The sequence below is a fragment of the Lagopus muta genome, chromosome 1 (assembly GCF_023343835.1).
Source record: "Lagopus muta isolate bLagMut1 chromosome 1, bLagMut1 primary, whole genome shotgun sequence".
NCBI classification, from domain to species: Eukaryota; Metazoa; Chordata; class Aves; order Galliformes; family Phasianidae; genus Lagopus; species Lagopus muta.
This window is the reverse complement of record NC_064433.1, coordinates 185,777,347-185,802,434: the sequence shown is the minus strand read 5'-3', so window position 1 is coordinate 185,802,434 and position 25,088 is coordinate 185,777,347. Positions and strand designations below refer to the sequence as shown.

Below are 25,088 nucleotides of genomic sequence, written 5' to 3'. Positions count from 1 at the left end.
CCCTCTGAATGGCATCCCTTCCTTCCACCGTATCAACCGCACCACTCAGCTTGGTGTCGTCAGCAAACTTGCTGAGGGTGCACTCAATTCCCTCATCGATGTCATTAATAAAGATGTTAAAGAGCACCGGTCCCAAGACAGACCCTTGGGGGACACCACTTGTTACCGGCCTCCACCTGGACATAGAGCCATTGACCACCACCCTCTGTCTGCGGCCTTTCAACCAATTGCTTATCCATCGGGTCGTCCACCCATCAAATCCACTTCCCTCCAATTTGGAGATGAGGATGTGGTGGGGAACCATGTCAAAGGCCTTGCTCAGGTCCAGGTAAATGACATCAGTCGCCTTCCCTTCGTCCACCAATGCCGTCACTCCATCATAGAAGGCCACAAGATTAGTTAGGCATGACCTTCCTTTGGTGAAGCCGTGCTGGCTGTCTCGGATCACATGCTCATTCTTTATGTGACCGAGCATGTTGTCCAGGAGGATCTGTTCCATGATCTTCCCAGGCACGGAGGTGAGACTCACCGGCCTGTAGTTCCCCGGGTCCTCCCTGCTCCCCTTCTTGTATATGGGAGTGACGTGACCCTTCCTCCAGTCATCTGGGACCTCACCTGACAGCCACGACTTCTCAAATATGATGGAGAGCGGCTCGGCAACCACCTCAGCCAGCTCCTTCAGGACCCTGGGATGCACGCCATCCGGCCCCATAGACTTGTATTCATTCAGTCTAAGGAGGCACTCTCGGACTTGCTCTGCCCTTACAGTGGGGAGGGATTTACCTCCTTGGTCCCCACATAGAGGTTTGGTTATGCAGGGTTCAGGGACGTGAAAAAGACTAGAATCCTGGCCACCAGTGAAGACCAAGGTGAAGAACTCATTCAGCACCTCAGCTTTCTCTTCATCTGTTGAAGCCAGTTCTCCTTTTAGATTTACCAAAGTAGGTACACCCGTTTTGGCCTGTCTCTTCTGGGCAATGTACCTGTAGAAGGTTTTCTTATTGTTTTTCACGTCCCTTGCCAAGTTCAGTTCTGCCTGCGCCTTGGCTTCCCTGATCCCACATCTGCAAGTCCGGACGGCATTCCTGTACTCTTCCCAGGTGACACAGCCTTGTTTCCAGAGCTTGTACACCCCTTTCTTCGCCCTCAGTTCTCTCAGCAGGTCCTTGCTGAGCCATGCCGGTTTCCTACCTCGCCTGCCCACTTTCTTATTCAGAGTTTTCCACATTCCTTTCCCAGATCTCACAGTTACCACTCATTTGCTGCATTATTTTTTGGGACTCATGTACTTTTCTCCTCTGTTGTACATCCATTTGCTATTTTATCCCATGTTCTGTACTGTCACATTAGTTCAATATATTTGTTGAGCTCTCATTTACAAAAGTTCCTAACGTGGTTTCATTCCTAATTAGAGAAATGCACTGTGTTTTCCCAAGGAGAAGGTTCTCTGTGCTAAACCTGATCCCTTCCCTGTGGAGTTGGTCCTATGGGCTGGTCTGTTCTGTCTTTCTAAAGACAGTTCCAGCTAGACTACCTTTATATTTAGTGAATTCTAGTCTTCTTGCAATTCTTTAAGCGTTTTGTAGCACACATTTTTACAGTTTCCCCCAATGAATGCACATAATACTCATGATTTTTTTTACTTAGTATACTTACACTTTTTTTTTCCCCACAGACATGTCATCTTCGCTCCAAGCAGCCACAACAAATACACTGGAGAGTCCTTCCCAGGTATCTATGATGCCATGTTTGATATTGAAACCAAAACCGATCATCAAGGAGCCTGGGAAGAAGTTAAGAGGCAGATTTCCATTGCAGCCTTCACTGTGCAGGCAGCTGCAGAGACACTGAAAGAAGTAGCATAGGATGATGGCCTGGGAAAATGCGCTGTAGGCAGACTACTGCAGTGACCCAGCCTCAGCTAACTGCTGCTGTGCTCCCAACCTTCAAATGCGTTTTCTTGGAGATTTACACAAAGACTCACAACAGTGAGGTTCCACCACTCGGGCAGTTACTGTGTACTTCCATCCTGTAGTTGCTTTTTGGAAAACAGATTATGGGATAACTTTGCTCCTGTTGATGCTCTCGCCAATCCCAAACCAGTGGCAGCTTTTGCCTTTTTTTTTTTTTTTTTTTCTCTCCTGGAAGAGCTCTTTCACACAGTGATGTCCCTTCCAGATGAAGGGGGTGGATGACAGCACTGCCACTATTGCTGTAGGGCTGGTTGCATGGAGTAATTCTGTCTTCTGATAAGAGAGTTTCCCATCAGGAGCTGCATGTAGAATCATAGAATTCTTAGAGTTGGAAGGGATCTTTAATGGTCATCTAGTCCAACTCCTCTGCAATAAACAGGGTCATCTACAGCTAGATCAGGTGCTCAGGGCCTAGTCCAGCCTCACCTTGCAAGTCTCCAGGGACAGGGCATCCACCACAACTCCAGGCAACCTGTTCCAGTGCTTCACCACCCTCACTGCAAAACACTTTTTCCTTATATCCCACTTAAATCTACCCTCTTTAAGCTAGAAGCTATTTCTCCTTGTTCTATCACTACAGTCCGTGCTAGAGAGTCTGTGCCCCTCCTTCTTGTAGATCCCCTTTAGATATTGAAAGCCTAAACTGTACAAAAGTGTTACAGTAGTTCAATCCCTTGGGTGTTGGTTGCAGGGGAACGTGCTACCAAGAACGGTGACTCGTCCATAACCACTCTGGTGACTGTTCCCTTTTCTTGGGTAGCTCTTCCTCCCTCATAGATTTATGTTATCAGCAAGTAATTTATGCATCAACTAGTAACTGAGACTTCCCCAGGGAGAGGTTCCAATGCTCGGATGGTGGAAGAAAAGCCACTGGTGCCTCTTCCTCATGAACAGCTGTTGGTGGTCACTGCCTGGGGTCTGTCAGAGCATGTGACAGAGAAAAAAGAAATATATGGAGTAGCATGATTTCTTCATAATTGGCAGGTATCTTCATAATAAAATAAGCCACCTTTCATTTAAGTGAACGAATGCTCCACCAGTACACATATACTTTCAGTGCAAGTTTGTGAAGCTCTGTGCCATTACCTCACCACTGCAAAATAACCTGTCATCTCCTGTGGTTTCCATGCACTATTTGAAGCAGTACAAAGAGTGCCTAGCTAAAATCTATTGTTTCCTTCCCCTTCTCAACTTCACTGATAATTACGTATGAATGAATGAGTCATTATGACCTGCTACGTCCTGAAAACTCTGTGGAGCTTAGATCTCTTTCCCTTCCTCTGCTATGTTATAAAGGGATGGTGATACCCAAACACTTCTAGACGGCTTATGCTCACAGACTCACAGGAATTTAAAATTGGCATTAATTTAAAATAATCTCCAAAAACACCTTGCAGATCTTAAGCTTAATGAAAACAGAAGCTGATGTGGTACCTTTGCAGATGAAGCATTTGGGGGTAAGTGAGACCAGTGCTTCTCTCAACACTTGTAATGCTTCGGTTTAACAACCCTTCCCAACACAGTCATTCATCAAGAGACTGTTTTTGTGGAGCAGTGAAACTGAGGTTTCCCTCTCCCACTATCCTGACCACTGAAGTACACCATCAATTTGTAACTTCTGGTTTTGTAAGTCTTCTCAATGACAGTGTTGTTCATCTGTTAGAACGGAGCCTCGAGCTGTCCATGGTTTGGATCCAACCAAAGCAATGTCACGTTGCTTCAGCTGATCTCAGACTGCCTTCTTTTACAAGAGTGATAAAAACAGACCACACAGTGTAACTCAGGTACCTACTAAGGAAAAGGCACTGCAAGAGGAAGGTCCTAAAGCTATGAATCAGCCCATCAAGCATATGGTCACAATCAGTACCGGTGCTGTATACGCTGACTTCTGCACCAAGCCAATTTCTATAATTCAGTCCTTCTTCTATAGACAACCTGTAACATCTCTGCATGTTTGTAAGTGCCAAGAGAATGTGAACCATGTGGGCTGCCCATGATTTTGCTGCAGCAGAGGACCAAACCCCTCCAGTGAGCAGATTAAACATACCTGCTTTGTGCCTTTGCTTTGCTTTAGGAATCTGTGATTGTGAGTTTGCTGGGAAAATAACCTCTGTACTCTGAAACAGAGTACAAGGAAGCAGACTGGAATTTCCAGGCATCAGAAGCAACTGGAGAGCTGCCCTGAGCAGGGAGGAACAGGGTGTACTCACCATGACCTGTTAGTTTCCTCTCACTCTAAATTCCTGTTTTCAGACATGAGATTTTAATGCCATACAGTTAAGTGTGCCATTACCAGACCTAGATGAAGGTGAACATCATGGACTACACTGTAGCACTGAATGCAAAAGTGAAGTACAGAAACCTTGTGTCTGCTGTGCTGCTCTGACCCAAACCAAAGCAACGTGCTCCTTGCTGAGAAACACATCACCATGCAGCAACTATCCCTAGAGAAACTACTAGGAGCTGAATTTAGCTGCAACGAGACCAGAGCATTGCCATTACATGCCTGAGACCTAAAGTAGCACCAATGAAGTACACATGGCTCCTGTTTAACCCTGTAACTCAGCTGTAAGTATACAGCGTGCTAGACTTGAGGTTCAAGAGAAGCGCAGCAGGGACATCAGTTTCTGGCGGAAATCGTTGGGAGAAACACAGAAAGGCTTAGGACCTTGCAATGGATTGTTTCTATACTTGCTTGTGCCAGTTCTAATCCATCAAGCCAAGGCAGCTCATATCAGTATCAACTGGTTTTCCTGACGGATCCAATCTGGGGAGCTTCCCAAGTGTAGGAGAACTGGGTTCGAGGAACCTCCTGCAGAAGAGGCTGGACCTGGTTCAAGTAAGAATGCGTTACAGCCTTCCATAAGGGGAAAGAACGGGAGAGGCGATAACGGGAAAAGCATTTCACAGGAGGGCAGCAGATAAGAATAGACTTGCTGTGTTTACATGGCAGCTTCCCCAGATGTGCTCTGCTAGGCTGCTCGCTGACAGAAAGCTGCTGACGCACTGCTTACTCTGCCATCCCCATTACCTCCAAACTTGGCTGTCTTTTTAGGAGACAAGCCCCGGTTGCTGGACACAGCGACTGTTGTGGCAACACATCCTTAGGTAATCCACAAGCAACAGGACGTCAGCCTGGAGAAACAGGGTCAGCTGCAAACAGAGCACAGAAAGCTTTCGCTCCTCTGAGATCACTTTTCCCTCCTGATATTCCTGAAACCAGCATCTCCCTGCTGAACACAGCAGCTGAGCTTCAGTCCTCCAGCACCTCCTACATGCCCTGAAATACTGACTGCAGCCCACAGCTCAGAGCTTTGCCACCCACTGTCACAGCTGTGGGATAAAGCTGAAACTCCTCCCACTCTTGTTATGTGCAGAAAGAAGCACACTTCACAATTAAAGCCAAGCTTATTGTTAGTACCATAGAATCCTAGAATGGCCTGGGTTGAAAAGGCTCATAATGATCATCCAGTTCCAACCCCCTGCTATGTGCAGGGTCGCCAACCACCAGAACAGGCTGCCCAGAGCCACATCCAGCCTGGCCTTGAATGCCTCCAGGCATGGGGCATCCACAGCCTCCTTGGGCAACCAGTTCCAGTGCGTCAGCACCCTCTGGGTGAAAAACTTCTTCTGAATATGTAACCTAAACCTCCCCTGTCTCAGTTTAAAACCATTCCCCCACAAGCTGCCTGACATGGCCCTGGGCACCCTGCTCTGGGTGTCCCTGCAGGAGCAGGGGTGGGCCAGGTGAACCCAGAGATCCCATCTCCTCTTAACCAGTCTGTAATTCTCTGTGTGATTCTTTTTCCATCAGCCAAACAAGCTAAAACAACCCACCAGGAAGGTGGGGAGCACTCAAACCAAGCAGACTCAGCAACTCCCAAGAGACTGCAAGGCCAGAACGAAGCCTTGCTGCTAGCCATGGCAATGCTGTGTTCATGTAGCTGTTCGTGTAGATCTGCAGAGGGAGTACATGGGGAGAGCCCAAAAGTTTCATAAACCATAAACAGGGACAGCTATCTATACACTATCTAAAGACATACCCAGTTTTGGTAAACCTGAGGAACAGATGAAATGGACAGCTTTTCTCCTTTCACATAATTCTGCCTGAACATGCTTTAATTTTAGAAACATCTATCATTTCTAGCCACCTGCAGTCTGATAAATGATTTTTTGTTGGAGGGCTGTATGTTTATATGGGATTCAGAGTGTAACTGCAGAATTGAGCACTTGCTTCTTGGTCAGTACTACACTCAGCCTTGTACCAAAGAACAATTATCAGATGATATATCATAGCTAGTGCTCATTCTATACACAACCACATTCAAAATTTCTCAAATGGCTAGAATGGATGGAGGCAAAATCAGAATTGTTTGAGTTGGATGGGACTCCTAATGGTCATCTAGTCCAACTCCCCTGCAATCAACAGGGACACCAACAGGCAGATCAGGTTCAAAGCCCTGCTCAACTTGACCCTGGATACCACCAGGGAGAGAGCACCCACAGCTCTCTGTGCAATCTGTACCAGTGCTTCACCACCCTTACTGAAAAAAACTCACTCCTTACATACAGTCTAAATCTCCTCTCATAAAAATGAGGGTGCACAACACTGCCACAATTCAAACATGCATTTTAGTTAATAAGACAACTGTGAAGTGGAAAAACTCATGCAAATGGCACATTTTAGGTTTAGAACTATATATTCAATGTCTTGGTACTGCCACTCAGCAAAGTGCACGCCAGCTTTCGTTGAGCAAACCCCAACCACACCTCAGTTTTCAGGCAGTGGATCAACATAATGGTGCAATGATTTTAACAGGGTGATTTAAGGAAAAAAGCACTAGAGAGGAATAGAAGTAAAACACGTTCCACTTACTTTTTCCACCTTTATCTTCTTTCAGTTGTTAAACCACGGCTCTTGGCAAGCATAAGCATCCAAATTAATTTATAAATTCACCGAAGTAAAAATTCTGTCACAGAAGCGCTGACAGGCTTCTGATTTTCAGAGCTAATATCAAAGAGTAATTCTGAACAGAACACCTCTGCTTAGGTGATATTCACGAGTACACAATCCAAATGTTAACAGCATCCACAAGTAAAAACAGAAGTTCTGAAGTTTGGGCTCATGTCTGTGCATACAGTACTACCTGATTACAAAAATTAAGAAGTCCCTCAGGGTCTGGAAGTGCAGAGTAGCAGGTGCCTCCAACACACAGATCTCAGTTTCAATAAAGGAAGAACAAATGAGGGGAAGCATATTGAGTTTGAAGCACAGTCAGTTTTACCTTAAGCAATGAATTCTGTTATAGTACTGCAGTATCAATATTTATGTCAAATTTAAAATAAACATTTCAGAGAACAAGGTTTTTGGATTACAAATATTTCGGATGGCTGAAGGTGCAGCTCTGCCTCCAGCTAACTTCCAATGATTTTTGGTTGCAACGCAGCTTTTATTAATATTTAACCAAGAGTGATTTTTTCAAATACTCTATGCAAGAGGATGCTTCCTCTTACACAGGAGCAACTAGATGCAAAAACAAAAAAAACAAAAAAAAAAAAAAAAAAAGAAAACAAACACAAAAAAACACATTCTGAACATCCAGAATTGGTTGTCATATAGTGGATGATATTAAACTCATCATTCAACCTCAAGGAGAGAAGGTTTAGATTGGACGTCAGGGGAAGTTCTTCACAGGGAGACTGCGAGGGGCTGGAACAGACTGCCCAGAGGGTGCGGATGCTCCATCTGTGGTGGTGCTCAAGACCAGGATGGATGGGGTCCTGGGCAACCTGGTCTAGTATTAAATATGGAGGGTGGTGGCCCTACCTGTGGAAGGGAGTTGGAACTCGATGATCCCTGCAGTCTCTTCCAACCCAAGCCATTCTGTGATTCTGTGACTGCTCAACTGCACGATGAGTTAAGCTGAATTAAAAACACATTCAAGCATTTCACATACCTCTACATAACAGGAGCTCTTTCTACAACCCTTTTCCTCTTGGGCTCAAAAGACTGACTACAAATGCACACTTGATGGCACTCATGGGCAGCAGTGTCTTCATTCCTGTTCATGCTACCAAGAAAATAAAAAGGTCAGCAGTTCAACTGCAAATGTTGATTTTACAAACATCACTGGATGCTTGTGCCACTTGGCCACTGCACCCCTCACAGACAACAACCTGTGGATAATGCCCACAGCATGTTAGTAACTGCATTACAAACCCAAAGAGAAGCTCTCTCCTACAACAAAGTAAGTCAAAAAATCCAATTTTAACCAGCATGTAATAAGAATTTTATTGAGAAAAAAAGAAAACGAAGACATGAGATTAATTTCTGCATGAGTTTTATGAATGTGCAGAATCAAATAACCATGCAAAAGGACGTTTTCCACCCTCCCCCAACCGTAATTCAAGACTCTTATTTATAATGACAAAATTATCATTTCAAACAGTGTTCCAGACACGTAACTCATTACTTTAAATATGATCTCTCTCTTTCCTGAACAGAGACAAAAACAAACCAAAAAAAAAACCAGAAGCAACAGGAGAACACCATTGATTAATGGGTAGAGTACTTAACCAATAATCATGCCAGTTTTAAAGAATGCAAGCAAAAAAAATGCATTGTTACATAGAATAAGTAGCTGTTTCTTTTCAAGGCAAAATCCTATTCAAAATAGAACTAGTCCCTAAATTATTGAAATGGTGACTTGATAGTGCAAGTGCTCCAGAAGATCATCAGATGGAAGGATTTTTGTAAAGTTACATCAGTGCCATGTAAAATGTCAGAGCAGCTGAACAGCCCAGTGCTTAACAGTTCTAGCATTAAAACTAAACTACGTCCAAAGAATGTTCTGTTCTAGATACGCAGTGTAACAGTAAATAGGAAAATGGGCCTAAACATGAAGGAAAAGATTAAAAAGTTGTGACAAATTGGTACATACATTACTGCTTTTCTTATTAAAAACACATTATGAAGAAAAAGCTTGACATGCACCTGGACAGGTCTATCTGAGACATGTAACACTGAGTTACATAAGGTACACTGTGCTATGGTATGGGTTTGAAGTCTTACAAATTATAAAATTATAGCTAAACCATTAACCAACTTGTTAAATACAGCACAACGTTCAAGAACATGGAAAAGAGGGTAAATTAAACTGCAAATAACCCAGTATGTATTTGTTTGTACTATTGAATTTCACCATTATTAAACAAAAAATGCTTATCTTAGCTTTGAAATCTTGCTTTGGAGAGGTATTATGATTCGTTTGGTATACCACACTTTTTTTCCCCCTCATTTACTAATAAAAGTCACAGTCAAACCCACATACCATTGAAGTGTCAGCTCTCAGTAGCCATGTAAAGATGTCAGACATCAGTGTGCTAAATACTGTGCTGTGTACCACTCAAAGCACTCAGATTCAGCAAGTACATTCAGCAAGTTTTTGTATCTTAATGATGGTTAAATGTATTTAAAAAGCTGAAAAGAATGCAGTTAAACAAGAAACTTAGCACAGTCCATACTGTCCTTCCATTTTGAATGCCATCAGCCATGGAGGACTGGGCTGTTATTTGTAAAACCTAGACCTTCTCACCTCATCTAAGCTGGGATTTTTTTGTTTGCTTGCTTTTTTAAACAGGTGCTATTTAAAAGCCTTTACATCATCACTGATGTGATAAAAAATCATTATGCAACTCCTGATGCATTTGCAGAGTTCCCTGATGAGTACGAACAACAGGGAAAGAGTGGAAGGAATCAGTGAAAATACTAAAGCACAACTGAAGACCATGTCTGTAGGCTGCAGAAACTTTCATCCCTTCACTACCAAGCTGATCCAGGTCCCAGCAGAATCTAGTTCTAAAGAGGCAAATAGTTACAGGGTCTCAAAGCTGCAGCATTAACAGCAGAAATTCCATTCACTCAGATTTTCATGAATTGAGGGTCAAATGCATTCAGGCCATTTATTAAGTTAATTGCTTAAAAAGATATTTTTTTCCTGATGAAATTCAGTTTCCCTTGTAGTACTTTAAAAAGGATTCTTACAATGTAACTCACAGCATATGATGCTGCAATTATATTGAAAATCTGTAAAATAAAATGCAGAAAGGATACATTTACAGTATTTATATATCCACATGCATTTTAACCTGCTTGCTAAATTAGAATTTTATCCTGCATTTAAACATTGCCCAGACTTCTGCATGCAAGAACATAGATGGCATGCTGATAGCTACAGCTGTTTAGAGTTCTTCATCCACTTAAACCAATTTTTCTTAGCAGTGGACTAATAAGAGCTCCAGCTGTTGGCTCAGAACACATTGGGGAACATTGGAACAATTTTTAGAGGACCACCTGCAGGCCTATGCTTCCATAAGCTTGTACCCTACCACTTCACAGCATCTGACCCTTAAACAAAAACAGTTTTGAAAAGGGCATTATTAGAATTCAGTTGAATCTGTCACGTAAAATTTTGAGCTGCAACTTTTAATTATGGCCTAGCAGCCACAGTTCCTCCAAGTTGATGAGGAAATAGATGAAGAAGCACCAAAACACACCATTGGTGTGAGGGGCAGTTTATTTGGTGAAGTGTTTGCTACTTCATCAGGGATAAATACTGCTAGAGGCAGAACTCCGGACTCAAATTATACCTGCTGGAAAACAATAGGAGTCTTAGAAATCCCTGCTTCATTTCAGAATGAAAGTTCCCCATTTCTCTTGGATATCAGGTCAAGCAAAGGCAGGTAGGTAGATGAGCATCAGCACATTTTGTGGTCAACAGAGCTGCTTAAGTTTTAGCACAATTTTATATACTTTGCTTAACTTATATATGTAAAAATGTGTTTTCTTCCCCTCACCCCCCTTTCAGCTGCAACCCCAGATTGCTTTTGCAAGCAGAAAGAGAAAGCAACATTAGTGCATAAGTTTTGCTTAGGTAAAAGCCTCATCTGTAAAACTATCGTGCTTTCAGACACAAATCCTAAATGCTGCAGAACTGGAAACAAACGTAAGGTCTAGATTTCTAATTATAGTTCTGCTTATGCTTCTTCAAAAGAAAAGGTACTTTTAAAATATTTTATTTCAATGGTACACTTATGATTTGAGACAGACATTTTAACACTTGTTGTTTGCTTCTCCTAAGACTTGCTCTGTAAATTTAATTCTCAGATCACTCAGGAACAAGAGAAGCCATATCTGTAACAAAATAATTTTCCTGAGACAACTACATTGTGTACTGCCCTCTCCTACTACAGACATCCACACTGAAAATATTCAAGATGTTGAACCTTGTGGGATAGAACAGAGCATACATTCTGAAGATGCTGTGAAATACATACAGTACTTTGGCAGTTTTACAAATTTGAGGTACTCTTACTCATTTACTACCCCTTGTCTTTTGCATTTACCAAACCAAACAGCAAAGGTACAAGAACAAGAAATATCCTCTCTTGTCACCTTTGTTTTTATTTTAATTTGATCTCCTGCATTTATGCTTGAAAGACAGCAAGAGTCAGGAAGTACTGAAGCTCTTATCAAAATACCTTTTATTCCATCCCTTTACAGCCAACAGGTATTGAAACAAACATTAGTTCCAGCAGACAATAGAAGTCTACAAGTGCTTTTTAACATTTACTTTCATGGGTATTTTTAATTTAGATGTGGAATTGCATGGTCACCACTTGAAAAAGTCAGGCTTTTTTTCCCTTTAAAATTGTGTGCTTCACAATGAAGAGCTCTGATTCTAACAAGTACTACCGAAGAGTCCCAGTTTAAACACAGCACTTGGAAAATTAACACACACTGCAGACTGACAGCACATCTGCTTTCATGGTCAGTGCATAGTAGGTAAGGTTGTAAGCAGAAAGCAATAGCTCTTTTATTTTAAATCCTCATGGAGACACTCCAACTAGAATAAATATTCTCATGGGAGCAAGAGCAGAAGAAATAGTTATTACTCTTGAAGTTGATACTTTCATTCGCTGCGCATTAGAACTTTGTTGTAGAATGGAACAAGATCAAATATTAAAAAAACTATATAAAAATTAAATATTTGATTACAGTAGCAAGTCACCACTTCACAATAGGAAATCTCATCTCTTGGAATTATTATTGATCTGAATTCTCACTTGTTTGTTGAGTGTTGGATACTGGTAATTCAAGACTTGCCCATAATAGAGGCTCTGCTTTTCGCATAGTAACCTCAATCTTTGTAGCTGTCATGTTCACATAACTCCTCTTTACATCAATTACCTGAAACAGAAAACATATTTCACAGTTCGCCTCAAGAAATAAACATTCAGAGGTTTGGAATCAAGTTAGAAAGAGTATCTTATCATGAGACATCAGCAAATATTTAGGCAGGTGAAATTCCCTCTTATCTGGACAAAAACAGCTATTTCCCATTCTCCAGTTACAAATGTGTGTCACAAAACATGTGACTAATGCACACAGTATGCATACAACAGATCAAGTCAAGAGTTTTCTGTAACACAACTATCATATCCAGAATAAGATCTTAGGATAAACTGGCTTAGAAGGGGTTTCAAGAAGTCACCTCGTCTAACCTGCTGATCTAAGAAGAGTCAAATAGTCACTCAGGGCATTAGCTTTAGATTTGAATTTAACTATTGAATGATATGCAATTGAATTTCTTTCAATAAGCAAAGAAAGCAGGAAAAATAAACAGCTTTTAAAGAGAAGCAGCTGAAGGTTTGTGTGTTTTGTTGTGCTTGTTTTTTTTTTCAGAACAGAAAAATGGCTCTTATACTTACTCCCCATAATTTCACATTGCGATGAAATTCCTTTTCTCCTTCAAACACAATATGGATATTTAACTGAAGAGGAAAAACAGCAGAAAATTTAGTCAGACTAAGAACATGAAGCACCTCAACTATGTTTAAGTATGCTTAAGTAAAATGCATCACATCAGGACTCAGATCCTACATGAAAAGTGATCAAATGGTCACTCACACACAGAAGTGGAAATACATTCTACGAGACTGTGACACAGTACCACAGTGTGCATATAGTGGAAATCCTTGCATTTTGTCCAAAAGAGGAAGAAATCACAGAAACATCATTTTTAGCACTCCCTAAATATTACTGCCTATGAAACCGCCATCAAGAACAACGTTGAGTTACTTCAAGTCAAACACAATGGAATTAAAAATCTGTAATTATTTACATATATGCCAATGGAAGTCATTGCACTCAGGATTTAATTGCAGAAGTCTAATTAACGATTTTTTGCAATCTTATCAAAGTACAGATGTCTCAACAGGAAGGAAAAAAACCCAAAGTACGTATAGTTAAACACAAGGGTCAAGAATGGCATCTTAAGGCAGACACTCACCACTGTGCTATTTGCTTCTACATAGCTCAAATCAGGAACAGAGTTCTTAGCATATATAGAAACAGTCACTTCTCCTCCAGTCTGATGCCAATCATGCCTGCATGGAACTACTTTCTTCCCCTATATAAAGAAAAGGTCACGGAAAAAGAATTCAGAAGTATTTTTTACAATATTAGGATAAAATTCTGGGGCTATTCCAACAGCCAGTAAACATAGCTATGATATGACTGCATGTTCAGAAGTGAGAGCAAAACACTTTTTCATATACACTATACACACGTGTATAAAACTATAATGAATATATGTTTCATGACAGAAAATATGGGAATAAAAGAGGGGCACTGAAATGTAAAAGAAATATTTTCTGTTGGGTCAACCTCCTTTTCAAGACTGGAGTTTTCCAGCACGTAGCAGTATGGAACATAAAGAAAAAAGAAGTCAGAACTCCAAGAAATTTTTGTATCGCTGCAAAAAATTAAGTATTCCTCCCTGTTCCCAAATGCATGAAAAAATGAAATAGTAAAAAAACAAAACAAAAAAAACCCACAAGATCCAAATGAGTAAAAAGACAAATTTAAAAACAAAAAAAATCTGCAGTCAAACAACAATCAACTAGAAGTTCATTATCTGAATAGAAAAACATTTAATGAATTTCTTAACATTTGAGTAACTACTCTACCAGGCTACTCTCTTGCTTTAGGTTTATCACTTCAAATTTTCTGTTGGTTATTTATGTATCTGAAACTACCGCTTAGATACAAGCAAATCATAAAAGCAAGCAGCAATCTTCTGAGTAAGGAAGTAAAGCACTTGGAAAGCAGTCATTATAAAATGGGGTAACAGAATCACAGCTTCTGTAGTAAATCTTTGATTTTCTTTTGTTAAGTGACACGTTTGCTGCATCAAACTGAATTTACCTCAGCAATTAAGAATATTAATAAGAAACGTCTGTTAAGCTGCATCCAACAATAAGCCTCTCTATTAAAGCTGAATTTGCCAAGAACACTTTTACATTTAAACATGCATTAAGGCAAAGAAAGGCAGAAGCACACTTGTGATAGAGTACTACCACAGATCACTTCAAACTCCTTTTCTGTCCTGCCATGCTGTGCACAGTATCCTACACATTATTTCATAGGTAGTGATACAAAGCAGCTCAACAATAGTAAAACCTCAAACAGCCTATGAACTACGTTTCAGTACTGAAAGTTTAGAATAACCAGCTGCATAAGGCCATGCTAATGGTACTCACTGCATCCTTTTTAGTCCATACGTGTGTTCCTGTTGCACAGCCCTCTTGGGCTAAAAACGTATTGAAGTCAGATGTTTTCCTTTTACAGCAGCTCCAGTATTTCATCCTTTAAAGTTTGCAAAGAAAGTAATGAAAAAGCAATCTTCAGGACATTGTTGTGGATACTATCATTCCTTTAAGTAGAATTATTATTAATTTAGTAGACGTTTTTCAGTCATTACTATTTTTGATTGCAAGAAATACAGAATGAGTACAAGACAACATCTATGACAAGAGCAGTAGCAGATTAAAGACTAATTAAAAAATTAAACTGAGTACCAACCCTTCGTGAAATATAGGCACGCCAGAATGGTACTGACACACTTCTTCAGTGCTGTGTGGTCCTTGGTATGTCTAGTGAAACAAAGCATTTTACCATTACAGCAAGTTGGACCAAAGTTGAATAAAAACAAAAAAGAAAACAAAACACAACAAACAAAATGAACACTGAACAAAATACGATAAAGCTTTCCAGCAGTTAATCCAAGTCCAATCAGAATTATTATTTTGAAAAGATATCTCCATTCACAAAAGCTTCCTTGGCACACCATGCTTACAAGCTATGCTTTGTATTGCTTCAGTTGATACAGCACTGGTGTCACCATTTATGTTCACAGAGGTCACTTGAAAAACACTCTGAAAATTCAGAGGGAGTACTTAAAATAAAGTTGCCATTCATAAAAAACATGGATTCTCAAAAGAAAATAAATGATATATCTCTGATACTGAACACTACATCAGCTCCTCCTAATACAAACAAGTGAATTACATGAATTCCTCCCCCACCACAGTTTCAGCCAAGAGCCCACATCTGTCAGATGTACAGTGAATTACCAACTTAAAATTTATATATTATAAATTTTCTGTATATAACAATGGTGGCAGCAAAAAAACTTAACTGTCTGTTTCAGTGAGAATGTAATAAAAAGTCTAACTTCAGTGTTAGATGTTAAAATATTTTCTTTGGGGATTCCTTGGGCAGGATGCACTGAGTGGTAACCTCTGAAAATGCTTCTGAGGAATATACTGGTATGTATGTACATAAAAACAATTCAAGTGTTAACAGTAAGTCACCTCTTACCAATATTTTGTTTAGCATTTTAAGTTAATGTTTCAGTATTGTATGTTTGGTAAGCTTACTAATTAGAAGTTCAGGATGGATAACAAAAGAAAGAAATCTTAGACCTACTGCATGCACAATACAAAATAGCCCACGTGTGTCAATACTAATGTATGTTAACAACTGTATATTTGTTAAGCCCAGTGGAATTTATCTTATTTCCAGTCAATTTGTAGCAGAAAGAAAACAAAAAAAAAGAAACAAGAAACAGAACCCCGCATGTAATGGTTTAGGAAGAAGGCATAAAGGTGGAACTGAATGACTTACTTTTGAACAGCCTGCATTTTTACATGGTGTCCCTATCTTGATTTCATCACTGTCCTCCTCTGTAAACACAATCGTATTGTAGAAAAAAACAGCTTACAATAAAGAAGTTTACAATGTAAAAAACATTTTGCTGCTATTGAGAATTTAAAGGAATTAAAGAGTAGATTACAAAAAAAAAAAAAAAAAAAAAAAAAAGAAAAAGAAACAAGCAACTTCTGCATGTTATTGAAGTCTTCCAGAAGGGTACAAAGAAACAGAAATTAAGCTAATATTCCAATAACTTCATTATTTCTGCCTCAGATTTTAGCTTCTATACATTTACACTGTTTTAAGTGAAAGAAAAAAAAAAAGGGCTAAAAAGGAGTGCTACAATCATACACAAAGAGAAACAATCAGAAGACGCCAATCACTCATTATGTTTGGTTTATAAAGAATATCAAAGGATCCAACTGCTGCCTATAAATAGACACAAGCAAAGAATCTCAATACCAAGTACAAAAAAAAGCTAAATGACATTTTTTGCTAAAACATAAAAGGGTATAAAATTGCCATAAATGCACACAGATTGAATTCAGCAATTCTAGTGTCTCTAAAGGAATTAAATTTGAAGTGATCAGTGAGATAAAAAGAGGAAAAGCAGACAAGGGAGAACCAACCAGTTTTCAGGGGAATGTCACTGGTTACAAATAAGCAGCTCCAATAATTGCAGTGGGAATGTATTCCACCTACTACCCAAATTCCTACACTGTTCACATTTAACTTGGATTATAACTCTACAGAAGGAAAGTTATCTCCCAGATTACTGAGAACATGAATAATCTTGTCAAATAATTGCCTTAGAAAGAAACAACAACAAAAAAAGTAATTTGTCTGACAGTAAGTATCACATATCTACTTAACTTCCTTATATCCTTACCTTTTTTCTCTTCGTTTTCTGATGAGAGTTTCAGTTTATCTAGAGCTTGCTTCAAGGAAGCTGAAACTTTCAGCTGCAAATTTGTCATTGGCTCATCTGGGCTAAAAAAAAAATAAAAATAGTCCATGCATTCATATCAACTTCATGGAAAATAACTTATAAAAGATGACAGTAGTAACTTTTAATCTTTTGATAAGGCCCTTCCTTTCTAATGTCCCTTGAAGTAACAAACCAGATTCCTTGGTGTCCATTCTTACAGATTAGAAATTTCAAATGCCTTTCAACAAAGGTTGAAATCAACTAAGTGCTGTACAACAAAAACAAATCAGAGAGATTAGGGAATCTACATACAAACTCCTTAATGTTTAGTGTTAAGAATATATGAAACCATAGACATTACTACAAAACACTTCATAAGCTACAGAGCTTTACACTGCAATTTTGGTTTGCCATGCAGCTAAATGCTCAGCAATCCAGTGCTACCTTGTCTTAAACAGAATTCTTTTAGCTCACTTCAGAGACAACATAGTAGAGACATCACTGCAAGCAAAACCAAACTCTTTGGGAATTTTTACACTGTATGAAATGAGTAACGCTTAATAATCAAACAAGCTTTAATTTGGCAAATCAACCACCAAACCAAATTTGGGAAAGAAAAGGGGTTTTGTATACAATACCTTGGTCTTTTAATTGTTTCCAGTGGTTTTGGTGCTTGAATGATGTGTTCCTGAAATTTGGGTTTCAGTTCAGCTAGCTCTTTTCGCTCAGTGGTACTTTTGACATCTGGTTTAACAGGCTCAGGAGGTTTCTCACTGTTATGGAGACCCTTTGTACAGCCCTATCAGGGAAAGCATATGTTTTTATGCTTATACTTAAATGCTGCAGTTGCTGCAGTTTTTGATAAGTGTGCACTTATTTATAAGTTTATTTTTTGTGCACACTTACCAAAAACTGCAGCAAGTTCTTTTATATCTTCAGATCATCTTCCACTTTAGCCCACATATCACATTGGCCATGAAGGTAATCTTACAACTATGACAGAAAATACCTTCATCTGGATACACTTTAAAGAACAATACGTATTTTTTACAGTTGAGGGAAAAAAACATTGTCCTTCATTCCTACCAAGTGTAAATAAGTTTTGACAAAACAAAGCATGTCTATTAAAGCTTGAAACATAAGACGCAGCTACAGCTTTAGAGCAAGAAAATCAGCGTATCCAAGATTTAAGACAGCTGTAAAACAAGTAAGCAAACTTTAAACATGTAAGCAGATGTACCACTTGATATTTATCACTGTGATTTCACAAGCGTAATAACTGCAAATAGACATGAATACATACCACAATGCTTAAGAAGTCAGAGAAGTCTGTTGTTCTTCTCTTACAGCACGACCAACCCTATAAACAGTTTGGAACAAAAATAGAACAAGTGTGACTACACTACTTAGCTGCAGCTTCTGAAAGACCAGTTCTATTCTTTTACAAGATGGGACAATATTTTCAATCCCCTGCATTTTTAGAAGCCAAGTACAGCTGTTCCTTCTGCCATTTCTACTTCACTCATGTTGCCTTAATCAGAGAATTCACTGAACATTTTCATGACAAGTTAGGTGCCAACTCCATATGAGAAAAAGCAGAAACGTTACTTCAACCCTTAAGTTAACATTTGAGAAGAATAAACAAATTTTATACCTGAGACTACATTCACCTGCGGCAAAAGATAAAATGAAGAGACTTTCTTTCTAGTCAGATCTCTCAAGTACTCACTTCCCCCCACAGTTCTGGAGATCTGCACTGCAGATACCCTTTCCCACCACATTGAGAGCTGAAGCAGTGGGGCACTGGCTCACTGTTCAAGTAGATGGTTTGAAAATATACTTAAAATATTCACTTTTTACACAGTCCAAGAGGTAAAAGGTTAACCTCTGCTCACTTGGATTACCTGCAATCCACATTAAGAAGAAAACCTAGAAAACTATGATAAATTTAATTAGGCCTAGAGTTAGAAAAGCAGGGGTGAGAGGGAAGAAACTGAAGCATGCTCATTTAAGAGAAAGCAAACACAGCCTTTTGAGGTATCTTTATAATTTTTGTCCTTGTAATTATGTAGAAGTCTTAAGCACTGTACTATGAGTACAGTTACAACCTTATTTAGACTATGGCAATTTATTTTCTTTAACTGAATTGTACTGCACAGCAAAATCACCATCAGCTCACAGAAAACGTGATACCCAGCACACAAGTACCTCCATGTACTCCAAACCACCACATGGCTGGACATGGATGAGACATACTGTCAGCAGAAGCAGTTTCTAAATACCATGGAAAACTGCTTGCTCCACAGTTAAATAACAGCTCCAAATCCTATGAAAGGCCACTTACGCTTCAACTGTATTAGTATTTTGAACAGTGCTGGGTCCTGGACACCAGATTCCTGACCTGCTGAATGGTTAAAAAGTATTTTCAGTACTGTTTTGGCCTACCTATGCAGTTCTCTGTCAAATAATTCCCAACAGGCATTGTGTATATATCGAGCAGATCCTGAAGCAGGAAAACAGTTCAGTAGAATGAATGCGGGCTATGGAGTTGGCCAAAGCACACACAGCCATCACAGATATATTTAATTCATTACTGAAGATTTATCCTGAGAACACTGGACAGATACACCAGAGGCAACGGGTGAGCAGTCCCAACTTAACCAAGGTATCAGGTTATCAGGTTAACATAATGCAATTATTTTCTGCGGCAGACAAATGTCACGCTCACGTTAGTGCTCTAGTTGTATAAGAGTGCATGCATCTGGTCTACATTCCAAACAGATTAATTAACAGAGAGTAAGATAACTCTCAATACCTCCAGAGATCTATTCACAGGACCTAATTAAACTGTTGAGAGTCAAATGATAGAAACAAGGCACGTGAACTTGTATGACTTAAACCATATGGATACAGTAAGCTACACTAAGCTTCTTCTGCAGCTTTGTGGAATTTCATGGGGTTCCTCAAAAATGACAGACCAGACAGAGAGACTGACAGCCTTTGAAAAGAGAAAGAGGAAAAGAAGTGCACTGTTTTACATATATGGAAAAAAGGTGAGACTTAAAAAGGCATTTGCATACTCACTTTGAGAGCATCATGAAAGACTGGCACACCTGGATGATACGTGCATGAATCTAGAAAAAAATGGTTATTATTAATATTCAGGTGTACCAAGAATTCTTATCTGTTTGATCACAAACATACAAGCACTATGAGTTCAATGAAATCAATAAGTATCTTGTTCTTACACCACTGCTTGTGATCTCCTAGGTTGTTTGAGGTCATGAAGACAGAGGCCAATCCTCCAACACGCACAATTTAGTTCTGTCAATACTATCAATTGCTACTAGGTTCTGTACAAACGATGCTAAAATACTTCTTTCATTAATTGAACCGTGGATATTCATAGATGTTTATCAACATTACAGTTTTCTACGTAGCAACTGTTCCTTTTTACTTAATATATGTACACTTTCCAAGTGTAATATAACTGCCTTCACTATGTAACACTTCTGACATATACCGTATGCATAATTTAATGATGTGAATCAAAACCAAGATGGGAAATACCAGCTGCATTCCAGCCTTTAAAGCAATTTGTTTTTTTATTTCTATTTTTTTGTAGAAACAGCTAAAATTAAAAATGACACAAACTAACATTTTTTAATAAGCCTCCATAAAACACAAGTGTGCATAATACCACATTTCAAATAATAAGATGAGCAACACACAACTTTACTAATATGCTGCCTACAGATTTTAAGTGGACTATTGACAAATCAGTATGTTTTATATGTGTGTGTATATATATATAAAAGTATGTAGAATTTGAAGGACTTTTTTCTCTTGCTTAGTATCTTCTTTCATCATATACTCAGTGCTTAAGTCTCAAGCACTAATGTGTTCAGACAGACACACTGCCTTACGATGACGTTTCTTATCTCAGTCAAAAGGAACACATTTTAGGACATTAGTCCTTCAGGAAAACTTACATATCCTCATACTACCACCAATACTTTCAGCTTCAGGATGAAAAGCTAATGCTAATAAAGCTTTTAAGAATAAAAGAAAACACATTTCTTTTGTACAAAGAGCACAGGGCTTCACTGTCTTTTTTTTTTTTTTTTTTTTTTTTAACTTAAAAACAAAGGGTGCACTTTTCCAAATTTATGAAAGCAAGCCATCACAAGCGTCATCATGGTAGCAGAACTAAGCTATCTGCACCTCAGATTATTTTTGAATGAGAAGACCTAAATTACTACTCAGTACATGAGTTTAAAAGAGAGAGGTGCTATTAATTAGAGCTATGTTTCTCAAAACTTAGAGACAATCTTAGAAACAATTCAGGGTAGCTATCTCTCACGTATCAGATGCAGACAAGCACCTGTTTGGCCTGTTTGTCCATCTGGCCAAGCCCAGTCCTTTCTCCTTGCTTCCTTAAGCCCCCTTGGCAGGCAGTATATTATGAAGAAACAACAACCCACTCTCTGCTGCTATCTCATGAGAGCCACGTGCACACAACAACAGAAGTTGCAGAGGCAAGCAGCTCTACAGTGCTTCAAGAAGAGGCAGCGGCAGTTTATCTCTAAGCAGTCTGACCATCCTATGCATCAGAGAACAGAAGAACATCCCTTGTTACCATTTGTACTGAGACCAGCAACACTTGTCTAAGTGAAGTTTACATTCATAAAAAATATCCTGTATCTGATTAGCAGGGAGTAGAAAGGATCAGGACACACATCAGCAGTATGCAGAAGTATGATCAATTTCTGATTTGAGTTCAGCTTCCAGCCTTTGAGTGCTATTCAACATTTTTTCAACTCACCTCTCCAGTGCTGTTAATACCTCTCCTTAAAAACAAAACAAAACACTTTTCAAAGCAATCAATATTTCTCCCTTCACTTCTCAATGAAGAGAGAAATCATTTCAAATCATTTCTGTAGATGCAAGTACCACACTGTCATGTTTCTTTAAATGAAAATTTGATACTCAAATCAATTCCAGTCTACCAGTGCACACGCTGTTGCCTGCTATTACTTTACTTCTACATCCCTGCTTACCCATTCTTATACTTCTTGTTACAAGGCAAAGTAGAAAAAACAGTAAAGGTTTTCCAAACTTAAAGGTATTTACAACGGAATCCTGCTGAATTCTTGATGACAAAGTGAGGTATGTCTACATATAACTTATAAATGATTTGCTGCCCTCTGGGAGCACTCCAATACTTCACAAGCTATGCTTTGCAGCTCAGAAGCAATGGAAGTTCATTTAACTCAATGAACTTTATCCAGCTCCTCGGGAACGTGAATGTGATCAGGAGGGTGCTGATTCCACTTAATTTCTTAGTATTGGAATAAAACGTAGATAACATGAAAAATATTGTATGTGAAGAGCTTATAAACAGTTCACAAAGAAAGATTCAGGCTGAGAAACAGAATGGATCAGAGGATGCACTTTAAAGTAACAGAGTTTGAATAATGGAGACCAAAGTTAAACAAAGTTGAAAGGTCAGATAAAAATCTAGGCTATCACTGCTTTCGACTCCAGCTCACCCCACCTCAGAAATATGTAAAATAAGTTTTCATCAGCTCTATGATCACGTTGATCCTGCAGGTGCAATACCAATACCCTTGACAAATGAGCAAAGCCCTTCAGTTCTGGCAACAAACCAAATAAAACTGCATTAACAAAGATTCTAATTGCAGCCTAAAACAAAGCATTGCAGTAAAGTGAGGAAGCTGAGACAAACATGTGTACACCTTCAACCTCTTTGTGAGCAAAACCTTTTTAAATCTATACAGAAGTATTACATTACACCACTGTATTAGTGGCAAAATTGGACGTGGTATTGAAATGGATTAGAAATGTCCACACGGTCATTAATTCCCAGAGAAATAAACTAAAACTTTACTGCCCCTTTTGGAAGCTAAGTTCTACATCCAACACTGCACAGCTCTCTAACTGTATGGATGTAGCTAGTTGTTACTGTATCTGAAATGCATGTTAAATTTGTACCTTGCTAGGCATGCCACAAATGATTTCATAACTGTGTTCAGTCATACCTGTGTAGTCATACCTTTAATGCTTTCCCTCAGGCTGTTTTTTCTGCCTCTCTTTAAGAGGCACTGCGTCCTTTGTGTCAGCCAGTTGCCACCTGATCATTTTTTTGAAACAGTGACAGCTTCTACAGAAAATACATGCACGTTACACCAGCCCTCTGATTCTAAAGAGCACATTAAAGGCCTCTTACATCAATCATTGCTATGGGATATCTATTCTGTAGGCTGAAATTGTGATACATCCATAACATCTTTGAAGCCTGTGGGCCTCATCTTCCATTTTTGTTGGGGAAAAAAAAGATATAAAAACCTCCTCATAACTATTGATCCTAAGCTTAAGTGATAGATTATATCAATATAAAGCTTATCAAGATTACAGGAATACATATTTTGGTGTCTAATATGCATTTCACTTAATCCTTAAGACTTAAATGTTCTCCCCAGCTCTAAAACACTTAAAGCTGACAGCTAAATGCAGCTAGATAGGGTCTTAGGTGCCCAAGTAGCCATCGCCTTATTGATCTTAGTGAAGTTTAGTGGTGCTGAAAGCTTAAATTACTCTCTTTCAGCTAAAGATGTTAGACCTGGTCTTCTAGAGCGCTCTTGAAAAACCGCATCAGAACTGCCTAGGCCAGGACATAGGAACTCCAAGACCCAATCACTTACTGAATAAACTTCATTGTAGGAAGCTGCCTGTCACAATCACACAGCATAGGGCCATGTCCATCAGGTCTGGTCCACTCCAACTTATATCACGTACATCAGAAAACACAGTGAAAAACTGTTGTTACAACAAAGAGAGCAGGTCATAAAGACCTAATGAAAGTTTCTGATATAGGAAAACCTATCTAAAGCCTGTCTACTTTGCCTTTTCAGCCGAGCTGGAGTGGGGTAGGATTTCTGAATGGCAGCATTCCAAAACCGTGTGCCCACTTTTGCTGTTCCTAACGTTAGCAAGCCTTACCCAAAGCGCTGCCCCTCTCTTTGGAGATATTTATCTCAGAACAATAACATTTTACGCAGTGATTTCTTAGTCGCACGTGTCAGATCGCATCAGCCGACTTCTAAACTCGTGCACTGCGCTAGAAATTACGCTACCACAGAAGGCCCATCTCCTAGAAATTAATCCTCGCAAATCAGACAAGTTGCAAAGCTTGTTGAGAACCGCAGCCGGTCGGACGGGGGGCAGCCCGATCTACTGGGGGGCAGCCAGCCCACAACGGGGCACTAGAACAGACGGGCTTTAAGGTTCCTTCCCACCCAAGCCGGAAGAACAGGCACTCGCTGGCAGCCCCCAGGCGGGCAGCCGGGCTGCGGGCTCAGCCCTGCAGGCTCAGCCGCAGCTCAGCCGTCCTTCGCTATCCAGTCAATCTGAGGCCGCGCCCCCTCACCGCCCGGCATCCCGGCTCCCTCAGGTACCCGCGCCGTGACGGACCCCCCGCCCCGTCCTCACCCTCCGTGTTGGTCTCGGGGTCGAAGCGCTGGCCGCAGCCCCGGTTGTAGCACAGCAAGGACATGGCGGCGTTCCGCGGAGCAGAGGAGAGCAGCGGCAGCGCGGCGAAACGGGATGCGGCAACCGGAAGCCGGGGGGTGTTGGGGGGCGGCGCGGCGGAAGCAGCCGGCCGCAGCCTTCCGGAAGCTTCACGAACCTTCGGGGGAAGGGGAGAAAGACCGGCGGTCACTGCGCATGTGCTGCCGCGCGGCGCGGGAGCCGTGAGTGCTGAAGGGAAACCAAAGAGCCCGGAGTGCCGCGGCGGGGCGCATGCGCACGGCGGGGCGCGCGGTGGGCGGGGCGCATGCGCGTGGTTTGGCGGGAAGGTTGTGTGGAAAGGTTGTGTGGGGTGGCGGCTGCGTTTTGTCCGCAGCGACGTGGATTGGAGATGATGAGTGTAGGGATGCTGTCAAATGGCTGCACTCCTCTGTGGTCAGGAGACACCGAGGAACCGGTCTGAGGCTGATTCCGTCACGGCACTCGGCTTCTCGTTGTTTAATTATGTTTGAGGGTTGCATAGTCACCTCAGAAATATATGTGAAGACGTGGCAATTAGAGCTTTGGTTGTTAGGTGTCTGGT

General features: G+C 40.3%; 2 protein-coding genes across 4 annotated transcripts in view; one reads left to right on the top strand and one right to left on the bottom strand.

Annotated features, from left to right (window-relative positions):
- The window catches only part of LOC125695064 (N-acetylated-alpha-linked acidic dipeptidase 2-like), a 37,108-nt gene extending 28,567 nt beyond the window's left edge, over window positions 1–8,541 (top strand). For all 3 annotated transcript variants that reach the window (XM_048949135.1, XM_048949126.1, XM_048949143.1), the window contains one exon: window positions 1,676–8,541. In XM_048949135.1, the coding sequence (XP_048805092.1) occupies window positions 1,676–1,865 (190 nt within the window). In that variant the 3' untranslated portion in view covers window positions 1,866–8,541. The remainder of the gene's footprint in view (window positions 1–1,675) is intronic.
- Window positions 8,542–11,499: 2,958 nt separating this feature from the next.
- Window positions 11,500–24,713, bottom strand: CHORDC1 (cysteine and histidine rich domain containing 1). The gene is made up of 11 exons (XM_048949482.1): window positions 24,470–24,713; window positions 20,042–20,091; window positions 18,261–18,317; window positions 17,596–17,756; window positions 16,919–17,019; window positions 16,003–16,061; window positions 14,899–14,969; window positions 14,577–14,682; window positions 13,325–13,444; window positions 12,744–12,806; window positions 11,500–12,222 (listed from the first exon to the last, which is right to left on the bottom strand). The coding sequence occupies exons 1-11, from the start codon at window positions 24,531–24,533 to the stop codon at window positions 12,079–12,081; spliced, it is 996 nt and encodes a 331-aa protein (XP_048805439.1). The 5' UTR covers window positions 24,534–24,713; the 3' UTR covers window positions 11,500–12,078.
- Between the last annotated feature and the right edge of the window lie 375 nt (window positions 24,714–25,088).